This window comes from Balaenoptera physalus (assembly GCF_965194825.1).
Source record: "Balaenoptera physalus genome assembly, chromosome: 8".
NCBI lineage: Eukaryota > Metazoa > Chordata > Mammalia > Artiodactyla > Balaenopteridae > Balaenoptera > Balaenoptera physalus.
Genome location: NC_138887.1, coordinates 86,364,654 through 86,390,083, shown reverse-complemented (window position 1 = coordinate 86,390,083; position 25,430 = coordinate 86,364,654). Strand labels below are relative to the sequence as shown.

The following is a 25,430-nucleotide window of genomic DNA, read 5'->3' as shown; positions in this document are numbered from 1 at the left end:
AAGTCCATTCTCTAGTAGGTCTGTGTCTTTATTCCCATCTTGCCACTAGGTTCTTCATGACCTTTTTTTTTTTTTTTCCTTAGATTCCATGTATATGTGTTAGCATACAGTATTTGTTTTTCTCTTTCTGACTTACTTCACTCTGTATGACAGACTCTAACTCCATCCACCTCACTACAAATAACTCCATTTCGTTTACTTTTATGGCTGAGTAATATTCCATTGTATATATGTGCCACATCTTCTTTATCCATTCATCCGATGATGGACACTTAGGTTGCTTCCATGTCCTGGCTATTGTAAATAGAGCTGCAATGAACATTTTGGTACATGACTCTTTTTGAATTATGGTTTTCTCAGGGTATATGCCCACTAGTGGGATTGCTGGGTCGTATGGTAGTTCTATTTTTAGTTTTTTAAGGAACCTCCATACTGTTCTCCATAGTGGCTGTATCAATTTACATTCCCACCAACAGTGCAAGAGGGTTCCCTTTTCTCCACACCCTCTCCAGCATTTATTGTTTCTAGATTTTTTGATGATGGCCATTCTGACCGGTGTGAGATGATATCTCATTGTAGTTTTGATTTGCATTTCTCTAATGATTAATGATGTTGAGCATTCTTTCATGTGTTTGTTGGCAATCTGTATATCTTCTTTGGAGAAATGTCTATTTAGGTCTTCTGCCCATTTTTGGATTGGGTTGTTTGTTTTCTTGTTATTGAGCTGCATGAGCTGCTTGTATATTTTGGAGATTAATCCTTTGTCAGTTGCTTCATTTGCAAATATTTTCTCCCATTCTGAGGGTTGTCTTTTGATCTTGTTTATGGTTTCCTTTGCTGTGCAAAAGCTTTTAAGTTTCATTAGGTCCCATTTGTTTATTTGTGTTTTTATTTCCATTTCTCTAGGAGCTGGGTCAAAAAGGATCTTGCTGTGGTTTATGTCATAGTGTTCTGCCTATGTTTTCCTCTAAGAGTTTGATAGTGTCTGGCCTTACATTTAGGTCTTTAATCCATTTTGAGTTTATTTTTGTGTATGGTGGTAGGGAGTGTTCTAATTTCATACTTTTACATGTACCTGTCCAGTTTTCCCAGCACCACTTATTGAAGAGACTGTCTTTTCTCCACTGTATATGCTTGCCTCCTTTATCAAGATAAGGTGACCATATGTGTGTGGGTTTATCTCTGGGCTTTCTATCCTGTTCCATTGATCTATGTTTCTGTTTTTGTGCCAGTACCAAACTGTCTTGATTACTGTAGCTTTGTAGTATAGTCTGAAGTCAGGGAGCCTGATTCCTCCAGCTCCATTTTTCATTCTCAAGATTGCTTTGGCTATTCGGGGTCTTTTGTGCTTCCATACAAATTGTGAAATTTTTTGTTCTAGATCTGTGAAAAATACCATTGGTAGTTTGATAGGGATTGCATTGAATCTGTAGATTTCTTTGGGTAGTAGAGTCATTTTCACAATGTTGATTCTTCCAATCCAGCAACATGGTATATCTCTCCATCTATTTGTATCATCTTTAATTTCTTTCATCAGTGTCTTATAATTCTCTGCATACAGGTCTTTTGTCTCCTTAGGTAGGTTTATTCCTAGATATTTTATTCTTTTTGTTGCAATGGTAAACGGGAGTGTTTTCTTAATTTCACTTTCAGATTTTTCATCATTAGTGTATAGGAATTCAAGAGATTTCTGTGCATTAATTTTGTATCCTGCTACTTTACCAAATTCATTGATTAGCTCTAGTAGTTTTCTGGTAGCATCTTTAGGATTCTCTATGTATAGTATCATGTCATCTGCAAACAGTGACAGCTTTACTTCTTCTTTTCCGATTTGGATTCCTTTTATTTCTTTTTCTTCTCTGATTGCTGTGGCTAACACTTCCAAAACTATGTTGAATAATAGTGGTGAGAGTGGGCAACCTTGTCTTGTTCCTGATCTTAGTGGAAATGGTTTCAGTTTTTCACCATTGAGGACAATGTTGGCTGTGGGTTTATCATATATGGCCTTTATTATGTTGAGGAAAGTTTCCTCTATGCCTACTTTCTGCAGGACTTTTATCATAAATGGGTGTTGAATTTTGTCGAAAGCTTTCTCTGCATCTATTGAGATGATCATATGGTTTTTCTCCTTCAATTTGTTAATATGGTGCATCACATTCATTGATTTGCATATATTGAAGAATCCTTGCGTTCCTGGAATAAACCCCACTTGATCATGGTGTATGATCCTTTTAATGTGCTGTTGGATTCTGTTTGCTAGTATTTTGTTGAGGATTTTTGCATCTATGTTCATCAGTGATATTGGCCTGTAGTTTTCTTTCTTTGTGACATCTTTGTCTGGTTTTGGTATCAGGGTGATGGTGGCCTCGTAGAATGAGTTGGGGAGTGTTCCTCCCTCTGCAATATTTTGGAAGAGTTTGAGAAGGATAGGTGTTAGCCCTTCTCTAAATGTTTGATAGAATTCGCCTGTGAAGCCATCTGGTCCTGGACTTTTGTTTGCTGGAAGATTTTTAATCACAGTTTCAATTTCAGTGCTTGTGATTGGTCTGTTCATATTTTCTATTTCTTCCTGGTTCAGTCTCAGCAGGTTGTGCATTTCTAAGAATTTGTCCATTTCTTCCAGGTTGTCCATTTTATTGGCATAGAGTTGCTTGTAGTAATCTCTCATGATCGTTTGTATTTCTGCAGTGTCAGTTGTTACTTCTTTTTCATTTCTAATTCTACTGATCTGAGTCGTCCCCCTTTTTTTCTTGATGAGTCTGCCTAATGGTTTATCAATTTTGTTTATCTTCTCAAACAACCAGCTTTTAGTTTTATTGATCTTTGCTATCATTTCCTTCATTTCTTTTTCATTTATTTCTGATCTGATCTTTATGATTTCTTTCCTTCTGCTATCTTTGGGGTTTTTTTGTTCTTCTTTCTCTAATTGCTTTATTTATAAGGTTAGGTTGTTTCTTCGAGATGTTTCCTGTTTCTTGAGGTAGGCTTGTATTGCTATAAACTTCCCTCTTAGAACTGCTTTTGCTGCGTCCCATAGGTTTTGGGTTGTCGTGTCTCCATTGTCATTTGTTTCTAGGTATTTTTTGATTTCCCCTTTGATTTCTTCAGTGATCACTTCGTTATTAAGTAGTGTATTGTGTAGCCTCCATGTGTTTGTATTTTTTACAGATCTTTTCCTGTAATTGTTATTTAGTCTCATAGCGTTGTGGTCGGAAAAGATACTTTATATGATTTCAATTTTCTTAAATTTACCAAGGCTTGATTTGTGACCCAAGATATGATCTATCCTGGAGAATGTTCCATGAGCACTTGAGAAAAATGTGTATTCTGTTGTTTTTGGGTGGAATGTCCTATAAATATCAGTTAAGTCCATCTTGTTTAATGTATCATTTAAAGCTTGTGTTTCCTTATTTATTTTCATTTTGGATGATCTGTCCATTGGTGAAAGTGGGGTGTTAAAGTCCCCTACTGATTGTTTTACTGTTGATTTCCCCTTTTATGGCTGTTAGTATTTGCCTTATGTATTGAGGTGCTCCTATGTTGGGTGCATAAATATTTACAATTGTTATATCTTCCTCTTGGATCGATCCCTTGATCATTATATAGTGTCCTTGTTTGTCTCTTGTAATAGTCTTTATTTTAAAGTATATTTTGTCTGATATGAGAATTGCTGCTCCAGCTTTCTTTTGATTTCCATTTGCATGGAATATCTTTTTCCATCCCCTCACTTTCAGTCTGTATGTGTCCCTATGTCTGAAGTGGGTCTCTTGTAGACAGCATATATATGGGTCTTGTTTTTGTATCCATTCAGCCAGTCGAATCCAGGGATCTTTATCACAGCTTTGTAATCAGTATTAACAGATGAATGCAGAGGTCAGGCATGTAATGCCCTCACAGACAGGGACTGTGTTTATTTCCTTGTTACATTCTTTATACCAAATTAAAGGACTGTCAAATAGTAGGACTTTAATAAATGTTTAATAATAACATTAAGGATGACTAATCATATTGAAAGAATCCCCAGAAGAAGGTATTTTGCTGCCACAACTGGTTCGATTAACTGGCAATATATCGTTTCAACTGGATTGTCTAAATTACTATAGTTTTTAATTTAATTATCTACTTCCTGCAAATTACAGGCCCCTTAATTTGCTTAATATACTATGAATCTCTGTACCAGTGTATTTCTGAAGAAATTTTTAATTTATTTCTCTCAATCACATAGCTTGCATTATCGCAGATACCGCGTTTCTGGAAGAGTGTCTATGACTGACCATTGCATCTCTTGTGCCTAGGACAGTGGTCAGAAAGTAGCCTGGGTTGTGATGCAACATTCAATGCTGTACCAACTGATTTTAGTTCTGGACAAAGAAATAGACTGTGAGCCATGCTATGTAATCTCACAGAAGACAGGCTACTCCTGCTGCCACGTAGCCTGCATTTTAACTCTTCTGTAAGAATCTGAGGGAACACATCCCTCCTGTCAGATCTGATTCATCTCAAGTAAAGCGAAGGACTGGCTTTCTTCTCCCTCTTCTCTAATTTGTAATAAATTAACTTCATGCCATTTTAAAATGACTTGCACAGATCCCAGCCTATCAAAGCAAACACAGAGAATAGTCCTTTCCTATGACAATGGCATTGTTTTGTTCCCACAATCCAGTAGCAGCCTCAAGAGGCTGTGGTCATGTCGCCTTGTCTCTCCTAGAAAGAATGGCTCAGTTAATCGTCCCCTCATCTCTCTGTCATCATACATCTACCATAACGCCAGGAAGACTTTAGCTGTGTCTGTGTCTGTCGCAAGAGGACAGGGAGGACGGGCCTTCTTATTCTCATATCCGTATTGCCTTGTTCCATGCCTGCACTGGATTTGATGAAAAAAATTGTCCCTATGCCAAAACCAAATCACTTGTGTTCCAAGTGTTCCCCGGAATGCAAGTGATCCATATTTAACCCCCCATGTAGTTTAGGGGTGTGACTGGATTCCACTGCGGTGACAAAACCATCTATCAACTACATGCAGTGTAATTTTGTGCAAAACTGCAGTTTCTTTCTTTTTTTTTTTTTTAATTTTATTTATTTATTTATTTTTGGCTGCATTGGGTCTTCGTTGCTACACACAGGTTTTCTCTAGTTGCGGTGAGCGGGGGCTACTCTTCGTTGCGGTGCGTGGGCTTCTCATTGCGGTGGCTTCTCTTGCTGTGGAGCACGGGCTCTAGGCACGCGGGCTTCAGTAGTTGTGGCACGTGGACTCAGTAGTTGTGGCTTGCGGGCTCTAGAGCGCAGGCTCAGTAGTTGTGGCGCACGGGCTTAGTTTCTCCGTGACATGTGGGATCTTCCCGGACCAGGGCTCGAACCCGTGTCCGCTGCATTGGCAGGCAGATTCTTAACCACTGTGCCACCAGGGAAGTCCAAAACTGCAGTTTCTTGGTGTCGAGCCTACATTGCTCAGATTCGCAGGCCTTCAGACACCCAGCCACAACTCCTTTGTACTGTTTTTCCAATTAAAACACAGGCAATGCCATGCCATCCTTTACCAGCTTCATTTCTGTGACTTCATTAACTCTTAGCCCTTCACCTGGAAGGAGATTGCTCATTCCTGTTTGTTCTCTCCCATCCATACTGTGGTTCAGACTCCTACTCACAGCGCAGACCCTTCTCCCACCTGGCAGAAGAATGCTCGAGGAATTCACTGCTGACTCTTGCTCACTCCCTGGCTTCTGCTGGTGAGCTGTGTATTTCCTCTTAAGAGTCTGGACAACCTTTTTGGCTTAAACCCTTACTGACCACTGCCCCTGCCTTACAAGCCTATCTTCTGGAACCCATTTCTATTCTTCACTGATCTTCAACCTCATTTCTCTTCCATAAATTCTCTCTCATCAAGTGACTGAACAAATGATCTCTATCTCATCTGTTGTGTTTCCAGTCTCCCATGTCATGCCTCCTCTGCTCCTACCTGCCCCCTTCCCCACTGCATCCAGATCACGTGATCCCTTTTGCTCCCTGAGTGGTTTCAGAACGTCAACTAGCCATTTCACTGTAGGACTCATAGCCATTTCATGTATGAAACTATTTCAGATCCACAGACCACTCTAAGCTCTCTCCCAGTGTGTCTTCCACAAACATACCTTTTTTTTGAAAAATGAACTTCTAGGGGGTCTTTCTTAGACATACCCACCATTCACTATGTTATCTATAAATTGATACATTTTAAATTTGTTATAGCAAAACTCAAAACCTGGTTAAAACAAGAGTCATTGGAAGAGCCAATGCAAGAGTCTTTGTAGTCATAACTACTGTGTCGTATAGTAGTTGTAAGCACAAACTTTGGTTCAGATCCTGGCTCTGATAGTTACTAATATTGTGATATTGAGCAAATCACATAAGCTCCCCAGGTTACAATGTCCTGCCTCATAGGATTATTATCAGAATAGGAAAATACACACAGCATGCTTAGCCTAAATGGTGGTTGCTTGGATTGCCTTTAAAAGCTCCAGTGTTGTGTGATGTGTTATGGGTGCATGCTGAAAACCTCAGAGGACAAGAAAAGATAGGCCATGAGATTTTCTCTGCAGGCCGCTTAAGTTCTTTGGAAATAGATTAAAACTCTAACCCCATACCTAGCGTATGGCCTTGACTCCTACTGGACAAAAAACGCAGCTCTGAACTCCTGGTAAATATTATAGCAAAGGGTTCACAGAGACCAAAGGATAATTATGTACTTTTCTTTACTGAATTTAGGGGTAGAATTCCTACCCCCCCACCCCCGCACTTGCTCCCCACACCAACACACACAGCACACACATATGCACACCAATATTGTTGGTGCAAGGTCTTCAGATAACTTTGGTGTCCAGAGTAAAGTTTGTATTAGTTACTGTATTTTGCATTGAGTAAGGGTGATAGAGTTTAGCTTTAAGAAGCTCTCAAGGTGTCACGTCTTGGAATCAGAGAGACTCCGATGCTGAGGTCTTGGCCCTCCAGGCTGGGAGAGAAGTGCAGTGAACTAGAAAAGGTGGCACTGACCTGGCCACAGTGACTGGCCCCAGTGAAGGCAGCCAAGGCTTCTATTCACGGTGCCCGCTATGGACACGACACAGCAGTGACTGGTCCCTGACTGCCAGTTGAACTACATGAGCTCAGCAAGCAGGAATTCTAAGAGGCTTCCAGAAGTGCTCAAGAGCAGGCAGTTAGTTAGCTGGGGGGAAGGGGGTTAAGAGATCTAACTATAGGGGCAGGATTTCTGTGAACAGATGGAGCATACCAGACCAGGGCACACTCCAGCTTCTGGGGAGGAGGCCTGGAAATAGCTAGACAGTGTCTAGACTGGGTTTGCATGAGGCTTCAGTCCCAATAGGAGGTATGATTCGACAAACGGAGCATGAGTCAGGCTGGGGATGGCAGACCAGAGCATGTTTCTGACCCCAGAGACCAGATCCAGGCAGGAAATAGGCCCAGTATGGGTTGCTGTGACTCAAGTTATAGCTTGCTGTGCTCCAAGCCCTGATACCATGAACACGATTGAGGAGAGGGGACGGTGACCCCAAGTTCCAGAACATTACTTTGCCTAAGCATTTTTTTTTTTGGAAAGCATCTGAAGTGTTCGCTTTATAATTATTCTTTAAACTATATATGCATTCTTCTGTCTAAATGAAATATCTTGCAGTAATAAGAGAAAGCATTTGGAGTCATAACATGAGAAGAGAGTTATGGAGGCTGTTTATTGTGTTGATTGGTCCTCCCGTTCCTGGACAGGTGTGCAGGGAAGAACATCTTGTAATATTCTGATTCTCTTTCTCTCAACTTATTAGAGAGGTCTTTCTTAAAAATTTATGATTAAAATTTTTTTGTATATCACACAAAGTAGTCTAGAAAGCCAGAGGATTCTGTGCTTAATTTCCTACCTGTTCCCAAGACACTAGCCTTGAAAATATTTAAAGAAATAAGGTTCCTAAGTTTATACTCAAAATAAGCTAAGCTATACCATCTCTGTATCTGTTACAATATTTTTTCTCAGAATTTTAATATAAAATCACCTTCATTACAAAAGCAGTATATAGATAAATAAAATAAAAACACCAGACTGTCATTACCCAAACAATGTTAACTGTTCACCCCTTAGTGTATATCTTTCTGAATGTTTTTCTGTATGGACTTCGTTTACCCAAATGATACATATTTTTAATAGACTTTTTAAAAGAGCAGTTTTAGTGTACAGTAAAGTTGAGAGTAAAATACAGAGACTTCCCTTCCACCCATTGCCTCCACACATACGGAGCCCCCCTCATTAGCAACATCACTCATTTACCAAGGGTGAACCTACATTGACACATCATCATCACCCAAAGTCTGTAGTTTACCGTAGGGTAGGGTTCACTCTTGGTTTTGTATGTTCTGTGGGTTTGGACAAATGTATAGTGACATGTATCCGTCATGATAATATCATACTGCCTTAGAAAAAAATCTGTGCTCTGCCTGTTCATCCTTTCTCCTACTCCCAACCCCTGGCAACCACTGATGTTTTTTACTGTCTCCATAGTTTTGCCCTTTCTAGAATGTCACATACTTGGAATCATAAAGTATGTAGCCTTTTCAGATTGGCTTCTTTCACTTAGTGATATGCATCAAGGTTCCTCCATGTCTTTTCATGGCTTGGTAGCTCACTTCTTTTTAGCACTGAATGGTATTCCATTTTCTGGATGTACCACAGTTTATCTGTTCATGTACTGAAGGATATCTAGATTGCTTCATTATATATATATATTTTTTTAATTTCCTTTTTTCAGTTAATGACTTTTCCAATCATTAATTTTTTTTTAATCTCATCTAGAACTTAGTCAATGTATAAATTTCAAAAAAAGAAAAATCCTTTTCAGCAAGTTTGTCCAAATCCAGGACCATTACATTGTATCTGGCTATCTATCTCTTAAGTGTTGTTTAATCTAGAGCAATCCTTTTGTTCACAAAACTTGACTTGAAGAGACAAAGCCAAGCATCCTACAGAAAGTGCTGCCTTCTGGCTTTGTCTGGTTGCTTCCCCCTAACATTCAGCATGTTGCTCTGTCCCTCGTATTTCCTGTGAAGTAGAAGTTGAACCTGTAGGTGTAACAGATTCAGGTTCCACAGCCTTGTAAGAACACATTGCAGATGATGATGTGTTTCTTTGCGTTGCCCTGCGTTAGAGGGCTGACAACCCAGTCCCCCCACGGGCAGTTACATCTGTCGTCTTGCCAGTAGGAGGTAACCTGTGTGGCATCATATGAATGTTCATTTCCTCATCAATAGTTTTCCTGCTGGTTTTAGCACTTAGCGACAATCCTTGACTAAAATAAGAATTACACTAGGAATATGAAACTGTATTTTTTAAAACCTGTAATTCCTTTTACATTTGTTGGCTGGCATTTTCTGTAGAGACTTCTCAACATAGTGGAGCTGTTAGATTATCCTGAAATACAGAGTCCTTTAATTGCCAGTGTTCAAAGTAAGGAGTTGTTTAATATCTGCCTCAGAGGAGATGTGGGAAGAATGTAAGTACTTTTTTTAAATGCTATGGTCACTGCAGTATGATTTCTTGAGCACTTCCAATGTATCAGGCTCTATGATAAAAGCCTTATGTAATCTAATTCTTAGGACGGCACAATGAGGTTTTAGAGAGAGAAAACGGAAATCACAGGAGGTTAAACAACTTGATACAGTTACTTGTGTGGGAAGTAACAGAGATAGGATTCAAACCCAAATGGGTCTGAGTCCAAAATCCGTGCGTAATTCCACTTAGACATTTTTGTTGCATTTTACTTAAAAGCCAAATTCTATTTGTAATAATATTTGGAATATTTCCCAGTTCATAAACACTAGCAATAGTTATCATGCTTAATAATTCTCATGAGGTCTCTTCTCCCCCCTTCCCCATTTTTAAAAATATTTTTTACAGTGTGAAGAAAACACAAATCTTCAGGATACTACCCGCTACCTCAAACTTCCTTTTTCCAAGGGCATTCTCCTTGGGAATAATAATCAAGCCATGAAGGCCACAAAGGAGTCTTTTTGGATAACATCTTTTCTCTGTTCCACAAAACTCACACAAAACGGTAATGTATAATACTGTTTTATTTGAAAGCCCTTGTATTTAAGTATTCATGTGAATTTTGATAGGATATTCAATAAACATCAATGTTATATATAATAATAACTTTGCACTAGAAAAAATGTTGATCCTTCTGTTTGTGATTTCCAATAATATGAAAACAGTTGTGACCCAATGATCTCTTAAATGCATGTAGTTTAAGGACTATAGAATTATCCCAGTATTGGAACCCAAGTACACAACTCTTCAAAATAAACCGTCAAACCCAGCTGCTTTAAAAAAAAAAAAAAGACAAAGATTACCACCACCTTAATCTCTCTTGCTTTATAGCTCCATAGACAGTGCTAATTGCAGACTTTAGAGTGAAGGCCGTTTTTTGTTTAATTAGATGGATATTGCTTTTCTATTCTAGCATTACTTTTTATGTCAGTGATTGTTTAGCAAGTTATGATTAATAAAGCAAGTTCTTCTCCTTGGCAAACTGTTGTGAAAACATTGTCTATAATGAAGGAAGCAAATTAAACATTTTTGAGTTCTTCATGGTTGCCATGTAAGCCTTCTGGAAAGCATCCTGAATGCCATATTAATAAAATCAGATTCATTATGTTGAAGAGAATCACTTCATAATAAGGCACAGCTCTTCCTTGACTTAGGATTGGGTTACATCCCGATAAACCCATGGTAACTTGAATAAGGTAAGTAGAGTATGCATTTATTACACCTAACCTACAAAACATCATAGCTTAGCCTAGCCTACATTAAACATGCCCAGAACACTTACATTAGCTTACAATGGGGCAAAATTATCTAACACAAAGCCTATTTTATAACAGTGTTGGATATCTCATGTAATTTATTGGATACTGTACTGAAAGTGAAAAACAGAATGGTTGTATAGGTACAGAATGGTTGTAACTGGTGTTGCTTGTTTACCTTCGAGATCACATGGCTGTCTGGGAGCTGGGGCTCAATGCCCAGCATCACAAGATGTGTTAGCATGTGGCTAACTCAGGAAAAGAGCAAAACTCAAAATTCGAAGTCTGGTTTCTAAACGATTTCATATCACTTTCACACCCATGTAAAGTCAAAAAATCTTAAGTCAAACCATCCTAAGTCAGGGCCCTGTATTGTGAGTCAAAAAATGCTCCTGTGCTTAAACTTTTGTAAGTGTTGTTAGTTCTTTCTTCTGTGTCACATAGTAAGAAATATATTTCTTTTCTTAGAACATGGAATGAGAAAAGAAGCAAATTGTGGCATTGTTATAATAACCACTTTTAAGATACCTCTCAATTTGTCATGCATTGCTACTGTATTTATATAGAAGTTGGCAAATGGCAAATGATTCTTTCACGTTTATCTTGGGTTTTGTTTCTCCCCTTCCAAAAGTATTTTTGAGAAATATTTTTAAAAATCAACTACATAATTCATTTTTAGTAAATCTGATTGAAAGTAGCTATTGCCAAATTATGTCATTATACCAGACTTTATCAGTATTCAGTGGTTAATGATTTTACTTAAATAAAACCTTCATTGACAGAACTCTATAATGACTCTAAAACATTTACCTTGGGCATTTTTTGTGGGAACAGTCTAACCCCATGGAGATTATGAAGATAATAAAATCAACATGTTACTGACTCCCTTCAGTGGAATTTTTATTCATCCCATGTGGATTAGTTGTGTGTCTGTTATAGAGTCCACATTTAACTGATTGTCTCCATTAGACTATTTTCAGCTTGTATTAGTTATCTGTTGCTGCTGTAGTAATTACTGTAAACTTATTGGCTTAAAGCAACAATAATTTATTATCTTACAATTTTGGAGGTCAAAAGTCTGCAGTCAGTTTCATGGGGCCTAAATCAAGGTGTCGGCAGGGCCACATTCCCTCTAAAATCCCTTGGAGAGAATCCTTTTACTTACCTTTTCTAGCTTCTAGGAGCCACCTGCATTCCTTGGCTCCTGGCCCCTTTCTCCATCTTCAAAGCCAGCAGCACAGCATCTTCAAATCTCTCTGACCCTAACCATCTTCCATCTTTTAGGGACCCCAGTGATTAGAGTGGGCCCACCAAATCATCCAGGATAATACCCCTATTTAAAAGATCTTTAACTTAATCACACCTGTAAAATCTCTTTTGCCATGTAAGATAAACATATTCACAGGTTCCAGGGATTAGAATACGGACATCTTTGGGGACCATTATTCTGCCAATGACACAAACCTAACAATAGATTATCTGCCATCAAAATATTCGGCTCTGCATCCTTAATTTTTTCTAGTTCTAGGGTTTAGGATATTAGAATTGTGAACCTAAGACAGAGGGAACAAAATCCTGATAATTAGAAGCTACTACTTTGTAAAAGCAGAGAACATTTTCAGGTAAATAAACTATTCACGAAACCATTATATTAAACATCTCACTATATGGAAGGCAATGCTTGACTCATTGTTGAAGACTAATAAGTGCTTAATTATCATTTTGACATTGATTAACCTTGGCAGTGTAAGACAGCTCAAAATGAAGCAGGAAATGAATAGTGTGTCTCAGACATGGGAAGGAGGAAGGAAGTTAGTTGAGCTTTCTGAAATTTACATGCTAGACACATGTCTCTGTGTAGAAGTAATCCAGTTCCAAATTGGAATTAAATTGCTTTGTATTCATTTTACTTGACTTGGAAAGTTTACAGATCCCATTACCATTACAATTGGGCATTTAGTAAGTGATGTGGTCTCTAGGAACAGTTTCCTAGAGCAGATTTGCATTTCAGGGTTTCTAAAGTGTGTCTGCACACTCTCTCTGTGTTCCAATGTCATTCTTAGATAGCATACTGAGGCCAGAGCACTCAGCTAGACGTCTGTGATTGCCAAATCAAGTAGATATTTTAAGCTTCTTAAAAGTGGGGATCAGCAAAGGAATTACTTTACTTGTTTGTCAGCTTCCTTGGACTGTTAAACACAACTGTTTAAAAAGTTATGAGAAAATAAAAACAGTGCTTAAATTAAGTCTAACGTTTGTGCAGGTACTGACTGCCCCACGTCCCTTTCTCCCCCCCAGTGATGGGTGGTTTATTCAGTCTCTTCCTGAGATTGTGATTAAAAAAAACAAAAGTAGGGATCATGCCATCTACCTATTTTATAGCTCTTGGTGGATTAGGCATACAGTCAGTATACACTTAAATGATAATTGAATCGAATGTATAAAATTCACATTTTTCAGTAGTAGGTCCTAGCTCCAAATTTGCAACTCATGTATCTTCAGATGGCTAAAATAGAGACCTAAGAGATGACAATTTTGACTTGATTCTGAGTTCTTGGCATGCATGAATTTTTTTTTTAAGTATTTAAATTTTTTATTTTAATTCTGTAACAATGACATATTGCTAAGGAAAAAAAAATGTTTCCTCACACAACAGATCTTAAAATAGGCTTTTGCGGAAAATATCTTATAATATATAGAAATTAATAGGTAACAATAATGAGAGGGCTGGCATATGTGATTAATTATGTCCAGACGGACATACTACTTTCCTCTTGGCTCCATTGGGAGCAGTCTCGAAATTCCTCAGGCTTCTCACAGGAAAGATGCACAGCCCCATCCTGATCCGATTGTCTGGACCACTGTCATCTGCTGCCCGGCTCTGCTGATGACAATCCTATTCCTGGTCCCCCACTGCTGCTTCCGGTGATGCCACTTTGCAGCCAGTAGAGCTGCCTCCTTCCCCTGCACACCCCCCACCCCCCCACCCCCCCACGGTGGGCAGCGCCCTGCACGCCTCTGCAGCAGCCTCACTCTAAAGGGCAGGGAAAGAGAGGGAGGGGACGGAGTGAGCGCTGGACCGGACATGGAGTGGGAAGTGAAGAGTGAATGGCTGGGGGAATTACAAAAGAGAGGGGCTGCCGGGGAAGGGAGGCATCCTGAAGTTAGATGCAGGAAGTCGGAGGGAGGGAGCAAACATAGGAGGAGAATCCTGGAGAGCCACGTCTACTGTAGCCGGTCTCGCCCTGTGGAATCACTCATCTAAATATGACCAATCATTTTTTAAAAGGTTTCAATCATACCTCCAGGGTGTCCGAGTTAGACATGAATATTTAACCTTTTCAGGATTTTCTGTTATGAAAATAGTCATAAATCTCTTTTTCAATGTCAGTATTGAAAAAAAATTCCCTCATTTTTCTAGTTCTAAATCCACCTCCTCCTCTTACCCCTATTTGTTATAGGCAAATATTCTCATTTAGTACCAAATTTCTTTCTTTTGTCTGTGAAGTTTTTCTTTTGAATCTGACTTTGGTGGAGGTTGCTTCTATTTCCTCTTGAGATTCTTATGCTTTTTTCACATCTTTATTCACTACATCATATTTTCTTTCTCATCATAACTACTCTTCCTTGATCTCTTGGATTGTGTTTGTTTGGTTTGTTTCTTGTTGCCACGTCGGTCTTTCTGTCTCTCAGCAAGTCCCATTTGGGTTTTTCCTGAAACAAGTGCTTTGAAGTAGAAAACCCCTCCTGGCTTCTCTCTTGGCCATTCTAGTCTCTCAGCCCCGCTGAGCACCAGGAGACCAGCCCTGCCAGGTTCCCCTGCCCGGGGCACATCCTGCTCGCACGTGCCTTGTCAGTTCTTACTGCTTTCATTGACCTCCAGACACCACTGTCTCCCTGATCCCTTTGGAGACCAGTGAAGCAGGACACCATGTTCAGGACCTTCTGCTCAGGAAGGATGAGGGAAGGATTTATTCCCTCACGAGGTGAAGAGGTTCCCTGAGGACCCTGCTAGACTCAGGGCCCACGTGTTGTCAGTTCAGGGAAAGGAGGAAATTGAAGAGCTGGGCCAGAGTCTAGGATGGAAGATGATCATGGAGTCCAGGAACTGGCCCTCTCAGGTCCAAAGGCTCACTAGATGGTCTGACAGTTGACTGGCTTTGTCATCACTGTGCAGGGACCTTCTGGTCATGCCAGGTTTGGGCCACATTGTCAAGAAGACCTTCATTGCCAAGTGGAATTTGCTGCTAGGCAGAGTGCTATATGCTGGGGGCACAAATATGAATAAAGTGGGTTCCCAGCCCTCAAGAATCTCCCACTTTAATGGGAGGAGGCAGAAAATCATTCAGCCAGTATTTACCAAGTGCCTGCTGTGTGCCTACCCTGTTCCAGATGCTGGCACTATGTTAGGGCCAAACTTGCACACTTTCTTGTTCTGCTGGAATTTACAGTCTAGTGGGGGCAAAGACAGATAGCTAGCCTGAGAACTGAAGGATAAGTAGGAGTTTGTAAGCCAAGGGCATTGGGAAGGGAGAAATAATTAGAATACACTGTAATAAATGCCATTTAGAGGCCTAGTGGGAGGGCCTGGGAGCCTGCAACTTGGGTGACCAAGAGGCAATGTGTGTAAGAATTCAGCGTTTACAGTAGAACACTTTCGTGTGAGAGGCTGTTCTCTATTAAGGCAACTAATTTTCCTTTTCTGTTTGGAAAGGTGATATGCTTGATCTTCTGAAGTGGAGAACCCACCCAGACAAGATCACAGGCTGTCTCTCTAAATTAAAAGAAATTGATGGCTCAGAGATAGTAAAGGTAAATGCTATTTTGTTATCCCTCTCTTAGAAATTCATGGGATAAAGAATATTTAGAGGCGAAGGACAGAGGATATTTTATTTATGCTTTTACTTCTTTATCCAACAGTTTCTGCAAGATACACTGGATACCTTGTTTGGAATTTTAGATGAAAATTCCCAAAAATATGGGTCTAAAGTGTTTGATTCTTTGGTAAGTTTAAATTCACTTTAATTATACCTTAATTTTGTCTCTTAATCTTGACTTTCCTAAGGCTATTTATAAATGTGCACATAATAGCATGAGCTTACTTGAAAAGAAACCTTCCCCCTCCCCTCTACCAAAAAAAAATCTTGGTTTGTGTTCAGTTTTATAAAGCTCCATTTTTTTTTTTTTTTAGGTTCACATAATAAATTTGCTGCAAGATAGCAAATTTCATCATTTTAAACCTGTAATGGACACTTACATTGAGAGTCATTTTGCTGGGGCACTTGCATACAGGTAAGGCCTTTTATCTTGTAATTGGTTTAGAAGTAGTTTCTTTTGAGCTTTTTAAAGCAGAACCAACTATATAGGAAAATTTAAAAGGGAGTGTAGGAAGAAATGAAGCACAACCACTGAAGTGTCTCTTGAGACAGTTTCTTCCTTTCTCACACACCTTCTTTTAATGGCTGGAACTTATTTTGATTAAAAGGGGGAAAAAAAGAACCTCCTGAATTCTATTCCTGAAACCTAAAATATAAGGTATTTTCTTCTTGTCTCTATTTCACTTGATATTCCTTAGTGTAAAATATCTGGTTATTTCACTTTGGCTGTCAAGAGCCCCATTTTAATCACCACACTCCTTGATGATTCTAGATGTCATTAAGAAAGAAATACGATGGGAAAACAATCTTTGGCATCATACCATTTTAAAGTCATTTGTTCATTCATCTGCTAATATTTACTGAGTGCCTACTGCATACCAGGCACTATGCTTTGTGCTGATCATATGAAGACCTGGTCCCTGGCTGCAAGCAGTTCAGTCATTGGACTCTACCCTTGGTTACCAGCTGCCATGTTAACTGCTGGTCCTCTCCTGTCAGCTCAGATTATGCAAGCAAGGCTAAAAGTGAATGAATAATGACATGCTTTAGCTGGTTCCTGCCTCCACGTAGCCCAGGTGACAGTTGCCAGAAGGTGACAATGTCCCTCTTTCTGTCCTATCGTGCGTGACATCTTCTCGGTTTTGGGCCTTGCTTAAATACAGCCCTGAAATGTACCCCAAAGTTCTATCTCCCCATTACACTGCTGTCATTGCTATTCTGCCAAAGTTTTTACCTTATACTTTAAGCACCTATGGGTATGTACATGCACAATCATCTATTCCCAGAGGTGTGTTTAAAGAGCATGGAATCAGGGTTTTCCCCATCTATGTATTGTATAAAAGATAGTAGGTGATCAATTAAGTGTTTGATCCCGTTCCTTTGGGTATTCCCCACCATGGCCTGGTAAGATTTACGCCTCTGACGTTTAAATGAATGGAGTCATTTTTGCAAGACTTGACCCTCTGCCAACATGAGTTTTTCAGAGGGTGAAATGTAACAACAGGGATAGTTTTGAAATGTTGGCCCGACTTTGCCCCTTGGCCTAACAATTTGGGCTCTGGTGTGAGGTGGTTACCACCTCCTACTGAGAATGTCACTGGAAGGCAGAGAACGAGGGTGTAATTTCTAAATTTCAGGTTGCCCAGGAAGGCAGCTAATAAGTCCTAATAAGACAAATAAGGCCCGTGGAATCGTCTTGAGCTGTGGGTGGCCAGAAACTCACTGACAGATCATCTTCAAAATAGCACTCCCAGCATCATCTACCTATTGGCACATCCATGGATTCTCTCCCAACAGAAAAGAGGAGCATTTTTTAAAAATTGCTCTGTTTCCTAGAAACCAAGAACTGACCAGTGTTAACAGTCACACAACTGCAATCTTGAGAATTTGGGGGTATGGAGGTTAATTCAATTTTTGTTTCCTAAAACAATGCGACTTGGGTTTTCTGGAAATTACTAAGGCATACTTTGACGGTAAGCCTCATTCTTCCCACAGGTCAGAGAATTGGCTTGATAACTCCATGGGGGTGTGCTTTGAATTGGGGAGGTATTACCTTCATCCCTCCCCACACCCCCTTTTGCCTCCAGCCAAATATTTCATCCAACTGTTAACGTAGTCGCTGGGGAGGAAATCCCAATTAGCAGTTGTCCGAGATTGACCATGACAGTCATATTCAGGCACTCCCTTGACCAGAGTCCTTTTCTCAGATATTTGTGTTCACCCATTGGAAGCACTGCCAGAAACAGCAGGGCCAATGGAACATGTCCAGATTGAAAGGAATCTCACTGGGAGGAAGTGTTGTTTCTCTCTTCAGCTTCAAAAAACGGGTAGTGATGTTGATATGCAGACTTTGTAAAATTATTATGTTATGGCAGTTTGACAGAAAAATGTGAGAACTGTTGGGAAATGAAGCCTCCTCATGATAAACATAAGCATTTGATTTGTTGGCATTTAATTGAGAATGAGAGCAATTCTACCTTCTGCACGTCTCCTTGTATTTTAGAGATCTCATCAAAGTGCTCAAGTGGTATGTGGACAGGATCACAGAAGCGGAGAGACAAGAGCACATCCAGGAGGTGTTGAAGGTAATGGCACGCTGTCAATAACAGATCACAGTCTAACAGTGCTGTTGCGTGGTGATGCCTAAACGAATTGGTTTCCTCTACACAGACAGTAATTGGTGATGATGTATTACTGACATTCCAATTCAAGGATCTTAATCAGTTTATGGCTACTCCAGAGCTGATGAAATTTGAAAGGGACTTTGCCAGGCTTGCCCACTGGAACCTGCCTGGCATTGAATCCTTACTCCTCTGGGCTCTGAACACTTGAAGTCTAGGATTGGCAGGAGGAAGGGTTGGAAAGAAGAGAAGACTGCAGATGGGCAGTTAAGCTTAGAAGTTCCTGGCTCTTGCTTCCACCACCCTGACAGAGACCATCTGAGGACCATTTGTCTTAAGAGAGGATAATAGGATGGCTTAGTAGGGATCATAGTGAGGAAACCTGAGGTTTTACTGGGTCTCATGGTTTAACACTGCCCATATCTCTGGGCCCTACGTGCTCAGTATATATGGAGATGTTGATACCTTACCTGCAAACATGTTTGTAAAGAATATAGATTCTTAAAAGGATTGTCCAGTAACAGCTCTGGCAGTCTTTTGATTTCTATAATTGAGTATACCCTATTTGATGTCAGTAGATAAAGGTCAACAGGTGTACATTTTAAAAAACAAGCATTTTACTCATTATAAATTTGTCATTTTGGGCCAATTGAAGGTAAAATGCAAGTGGCAAGAGTACCTACCAGCAAAGCAAAATAATTTTTGAAAAACAGACCGCTGTCTCTTTGTTGATTAAATTTAAAATACCATCTGAGGATCAGAAACATTTAATGTTCATACCCCTCAAGAATTAATAGAATTTAAAAATTATCTATACATTTTCTCTCATTAGGCATCAGAGAAAAATGGCTCTTTCCCTACGAGTAAATACTGTTCGAAAATCTCACGGGGCCTTAGTATTTAAGTCAATATTTTAAAAGTCTAATGTTGTGCTATGGTTTTTGTGCTGTGTCATTGTCAAATAAATACCTTTGGTTTCCTTTGAAACTAATGTTTTAAAAATTTTGTTTTAAGGCCCAAGAATATATTTTTAAGTATATCGTTCAGTCTCGAAGGCTGTTTTCCCTCGCCACCGGCGGACAGAATGAGGAGGAATTTCGCTGCTGCATTCAGGAGCTCCTCATGTCAGTCCGTTTTTTTCTTTCACAAGAGAGCAAAGGGTCTGGAGCATTATCTCAATCACAGGTAATTTTTTTTTCATCTCTGCTGAATAGAGGAAAAATGAGTCCAATTTATTTATTTTTACGCAGCCGCATAAGTGAATATTTTCTCCATCAGCAATCTGTAGCTCCAGCTTATATTTGTAGCTTAACTGACTTTGAATAGACTTTTAAAAAGTCCCTCAGCTTCTGAACGCCAGCAGAGCAGAAGTTAGGTTGCCTTTCCTCGGACTGTTCTCGCTCTGCATGGAGATCCTGTTGGTTTGCACCAGCCTCCATTCCAGTTTCTAGAACACATGCTGATAGAGACACCCTGTCACCAGTCAGCCAAGGGGAAGGAATTTCGCTCTAGCCAATCTACTGCAGCTGTTTTCCCCAGGCCTTGTGCTGCTTTTTTTTTTTAGTTCCCCAACCAGGGGTGGAACCCGAGCCCCAGCAGTGAGAGTGCCGAGTCCTAACCCCTGGACCACCAGAGAACTCCCTTGTGCTGCATTTTAATCTGTGGACTTGAGACTCATTATATTGGTCTCAGCTGAATTGCGTGTTGTTTTGTCTTATGTAACTTGTCGCTAATCGTCCTGGGACTGATCTGCTGTGACCAGTGCTGAGCGGTTACTGCCGAATTCTGTGACCAGGAGTAGCTCCCCATGTTTTGTTTAAGAACAGGATCTATACACTTTCCAAATAGCGTGGCCTTGAACCTGTGCCGAGAGATAATTCTGAATATCTTTCTCTACACTTTCTTATTCCTTCTTGTACACGTTTAATTCTAATAACTTGATTTAAAAACTTGTCAGATGGAGAAGCAACCTCTTTACTACCATCCCCTGGAGACTTGAGACTTATAATCACTGAGAGTTGGGATATAAAATGGGAGATTAGGAGACAAAACTAGATCCCTAAGAGTATTGTTGTAATTTGGTGTCATTTGACATTTGGAAGGCGTTATATATAATGGCAAAACACTAGAAATGTACCAACCCCCCCAATAATAGAGCCATGTTTTTCTGACTGTTTGGGGGCTATTCTTGTTACTTTCTTCTTTGCAGAGGTGAACTCCTCTTCCATCTGGTTAAGGATACAGGCTCTTTTAATGTCATTTTGGCTTCTCTTGTCAACGGTACAGTCACTGCACGTTAGGAAACGTGCCAGAAACCTCAGTGTCAAGTTGCCCACTAACCAGACCCTACTTATCAGCCACTGATATTTGAAAAGGATACTCTAACAGGTTAACATATATTCCTTTAGATCCAAGTTCTCAGAAGTTCACTACTTTTACAAAAGCTATTGAAAAGTTGAGTTTTCATTTTGAGATTTTTCTGAAACAAAATAAAACAAGCCTTTATCAGTTACAGGGATAAAAGTTACCTAATCCATAACTGAAAAATATTCTCTTACTCTTAAGAGTAACTTTAAGTCATGGTTTCTTAATGAGATGCCTTTGTAGGGACTCAAGAGATTTTTCTCTTCTTTAAAGTTGGAGAAATATTCTTTTACCTTAGTTGTGTTTCCACCGAATCCTAGCAGTCACCCTGAGACGATTTCGGCTGCTGAGGTACAACCACAATATAGAGCAGCCTCCTTTTCTTTGTTTAACATACTGAACTCCAACTGCTCTTGATTCTCTAAGTTCTCCCCCTCCATCAAATAGTAAAACAACTTTAGGGCTTCCCTGGTGGCGCAGTGGTTGAGAATCTGTCTGCTAATGCAGGGGACACGGGTTCGAGCCCTGGTCTGGGAAGATCCCACATGCCGCGGAGCAACTAGGCCCGTGAACCACAACTACTGAGCCTGCGCTTCTGGAGCCTGTGCTCCGCAACAAGAGAGGCCTCAATAGTGAAGAGGCCCGCGCACTGCGATGAAGAGTGGCCCCCGCTTGCCGCAACTAGAGAAAACCCTCGCACAGAAACGAAGACCCAACACCACCAAAAATAAAAATATAAAAAAACAACTTTAGCACCTTCAAAGAATCATATTTGATTCTTCTTTTTTGGCCCTTAGCTTTTTGTCAAGAGATGATATATAAAATGTGTAATAGTTTCTAAATATCTTCGTAAACTCTACTGAAGTCATTCTCTATTATTTTATGCAGTATCCTATACTTGTAAAGTTTGAAATGATAATTTTATTTAGTTTGATGCTAAGAGAAAATTTATACAAAATAATGAAGTGGTTAGTTTTCTTCATTAAGCAATGAGGACTTTGTTCCTTTATGTTTTGGGAGAATGCTAAACACCTCTTCCCATTCCAAGCCCCCCTTTGACCCCACACCTTCTTAGCTCTCTCGTCCAAGAAGGAAGGTGTCACTAATCTGATTGATCCAATAGTTAGGTTTCTGTTGCTGCATAACAAATGACCATCATGGCTTTAGATAACACCCATTTATTAGCTCAAGTTCTGTAGGTTGGAAGGCTTGGTGAGGTCTTGGTCCTACAGCCAAAATCAAGATGTTGGCTTTGGTGGCTTATCTGGAGGCTCTGGGGAGGAATTCACTTTCTAGATCTTTCAGGCTTTTGACAGGCATCAGTTTCCTCGTGAGTGAGATTCCCATTTCCATGCTGGCTGTCAGCCAGGGGTGGGAGGAGGAGCTGGGTGCTCTCAGCTCCTAGAGGCCACTTGCATTCCTTGGTGTGTGGCCCCTCCATCCTCGAAGCCAGGCACAGTTTGTCAAATCCTTCTCATGCTTCAAATCTCTGAGTTCCCCCACCACGAGCCAGAGAAAACTTCTGCATGGGAACAGCCTCAGGGGACAAAGTTCATGGAGATCATCTTAGAACTCTGCCTACCATGTCCAGAGCCAAGGTTATCCACTGGTCCTTAAAGATTCTTAAAGGTTCTTGCCTGAAAGACAAAAACCCAGTTTCCTTGCTCCATTTTGCATTTTTTCCATGTGGGCTACAATTCAGAGCAAATTCCATCTCCTGGAGGTAGAATAGCCATGCCAGCAATCCTTCAGGTTGGATCAATGGATGGCTGCTCTATAGATCTGGCCATCCTGGTATTAGGAGGTTCATTTAGTACTTCTGGCCTAAGCCCAGCCTGTTAATGACTCTGTCCTTAGGAGCCCTGCCCTGGGCAGGACTGAAGGCTAAGTCAGCTATATACAGTGGATCTTAGTTTCCCATTCCAAGGACAGGTCTCTACCTTGGAAACCCCAAGAAAAGAGGAATGGCGGAAGGATTTGAGGCCCAAGACCCTGCCCCAAGTTCCTATTAATTATCTTTCTCTATTTGCCTTGGCTACCAAGAAGGTCAAAACAAAATCATGTTTTTATTTTTATTTTCAGTAAAAATCTCTAGCTTAGATACCTATTCAACTGTCTTTCTGCCCTCGTCACAACGTCCTTGTTCCTTTATCCTTTTTAATAATTGTATCTTACACTGCAAGCACATTCAAATACCTTTTTGAAATAAAAAGGTATAAATAAAGAATTGATGGATAAATTAAGGGATTCCTGAGGCAAGTCAACTTAGGTGACTTTAGTGATCAGAAAGCTGGGCTCATTTTATTTTAATTTTTTAAAATTTCATCTGTATGACTCAGCTCTTTGCAGAGTGAAATGAAGGCTATATAAATACAGTGTTTACCAGGGAATATCGGGTTATTAATTTTAAGTACGTTCAAGAAAATCTATAATTTTTAAGAGTCAAGGGGAAAACATAGCTGTTGACCCCAGCACCTTAAGCATTCCGATGGTTCTGGCATCAAAAACAGGTCTTGGCTCTTCTACAATTTCTGCTGCTGCTGTACAGGTAAATACCAAACTCCATGAATTTGAATTTGATTCTGTGTTTGAATCATCAACGCTTGTAGACTTGACCTACCTTCCCCTGGTGTCAGATCTCATTGGTAAACCCACCAGCCCTTGAATCTCATGTTAGAAAATGTGCCTCTTCCTTCACCAGGTGTTTGAGGCTGATCGACTTTTCCTTCCACTGCCCTCCTTTTGTAGAATTTTAAAAGGCTGAGTTTGTTTCGATGTACAATCCTAGCCCAGTTTTTATTTATTTTTTAAAATTTTTATTTATTTTTTTTTCAGAGACTTAATCATTGCTTTATTTGACTATTCTGAATTCCTGGTACATCACAAATGCAATGAATTTGTTTAAAAATTGATTATTCAATATTTTTAAAATATTTATGATATAAAGTGGGGTTAAGTATATTTTATTATGTTTTCTTTATTTATCTTTTTAACATCTTTATTGGAGTATAATTGCTTTACATTGTTGTGTGAGTTGCTACTGTATAACAAAGTAAATCAGCTATATGTATACATATATCCCCATATCCCCTCCCTCTTGCATCTCCCTCCCACCCTCCCTATCCCACCCCTCTAGGTGGGCACAAAGCACCGAGCTGATCTCCTTGTGCTATGCGGCTGCTTCCCACTAGCTATCTATTTTACATTTGGTAGTGTATATATGTCCATGCCACTCTCTCACTTCGTCCCAGCTTACCCTTCCCTCTCGCCGTGTCCTCAAGTCCATTCTCTACGTCTGTGTCTTTATTCCTGCCCTGCCCCTAGGTTCTTCAGAACCATTTTTTTTTCTTTTAGATTCCATATATATGTGTTAGCATACGGTATTAGTTTTTCTCTTCCTGACTTGCTTCACTCTGTGGCAGACCCTAGGTCCATCCACCTCACTACAAATAACTCAATTTCGTTTCTTTTTATGGCTGAGTAACATTCCATTGTATATATGTGCCACATCTTCTTTATCCATTCATCTGTCGATGGACACTTAGGTTGCTTCCATGTCCTGGCTATTGTAAATAGTGCTGCAATGAACATTGGGGTACATGACTCTTTTTGAATTATAGTTTTCTCAGGGCATATGCCCAGTAGTGGGATTGCTGGGTTATATGGTAGTTCTATTTTTAGTTTTTTAAGGAACCTCCATACTGTTCTCCATAGTGGCTGTATCAATTTACATTCCCACCAACAGAGCAAGAGGGTTCCCTTTTCTCCACACCCTCTCCAGCATTTATTGTTTGTAGATTTTTTGATGATGGCCATTCTGACTGGTGTGAGGTGAAACCTCATTTTAGTTTTGATTTGCATTTCTCTAATGATTACTGATGTTGAGCATCCTTTCACGTGTTTGTTGGCAATCTGTATATCTTCTTTGGAACAATGTCTGTTTAGGTCTTCTGCCCATTTTTGGATTGGGTTGTTTGATTTTTGATATTGAGCTGCATGAGCTGCTTGTATATTTTGGGGATTGATCCTTTGTCAGCTGCTTCGTTTGCAAATATTTTCTCCCATTCTGAGGGTGCTTTTTTCGTCTTGTTTATGATTTCCATTGCTGTGCAAAAGCTCTTAAGTTTCATTAGGTCCCATTTGTTTATTTTTGGTTTTATTTCCATTTCTCTAGGAGGTGGGTCAAAAAGGATCTTGCTGCGATTTATGTCATAGAGTGTTCTGCCTATATTTTCCTCTAAGAATTTTATATATAGTGTCTGACCTTACATTTAGGTCTTTAATCCATTTTGAGTTTATTATTGTGTATGGTATTAGGGAGTGTTCTAATTTCATTCTTTTACATGTAGCTGTCCAGTTTTCCCAGCACCACTTATTGAAGAGGCTGTCTTTTCTCCATTGTATATTCTTGCTTCCTTTATCAAAGATAAGGTGACTATATGTGCGTGGTTTATCTCTGGTCTTTCTATCCTGTTCCATTGATCTATTTTGCTGTTTTTGTGCCAGTACTATATGTCTTGATTACTGTAGCTTTGTAGTGTAGTCTGAAGTCAGGGAGCCTGATTCCTCCAGCTCCGTTTTTCTTTCTCAAGATCGCTTTGGCTCTTCGGGGTCTTTTGTGTTTCCATAAAAATTGTGAAATTTTTTGTTCTAGTTCTGTGAAAAATGCCATTGGTAGTTTGATAGGGATTGCATTGAATCTGTAGATTGCTTTGGGTAGTATAGTTAT

At 39.7% G+C, this 25,430-nt stretch overlaps 1 protein-coding gene across 3 annotated transcripts in view; it reads left to right on the top strand.

Moving 5' to 3' along the window:
- Positions 1-25,430, top strand: part of DOCK4 (dedicator of cytokinesis 4) — a 490,817-nt gene that overhangs the window by 328,102 nt on the left and 137,285 nt on the right. For all 3 annotated transcript variants that reach the window (XR_014266607.1, XM_082472224.1, XM_082472223.1), the window contains exons 17-22: positions 9,932-10,088; positions 15,554-15,651; positions 15,760-15,843; positions 16,031-16,131; positions 18,220-18,301; positions 19,352-19,522. Coding sequence is in view for 2 of the 3 variants with exons in the window: in XM_082472224.1 (XP_082328350.1) it covers positions 9,932-10,088; positions 15,554-15,651; positions 15,760-15,843; positions 16,031-16,131; positions 18,220-18,301; positions 19,352-19,522 (693 nt within the window). In the remaining variant the exon portion in view is untranslated. The remainder of the gene's footprint in view (positions 1-9,931; positions 10,089-15,553; positions 15,652-15,759; positions 15,844-16,030; positions 16,132-18,219; positions 18,302-19,351; positions 19,523-25,430) is intronic.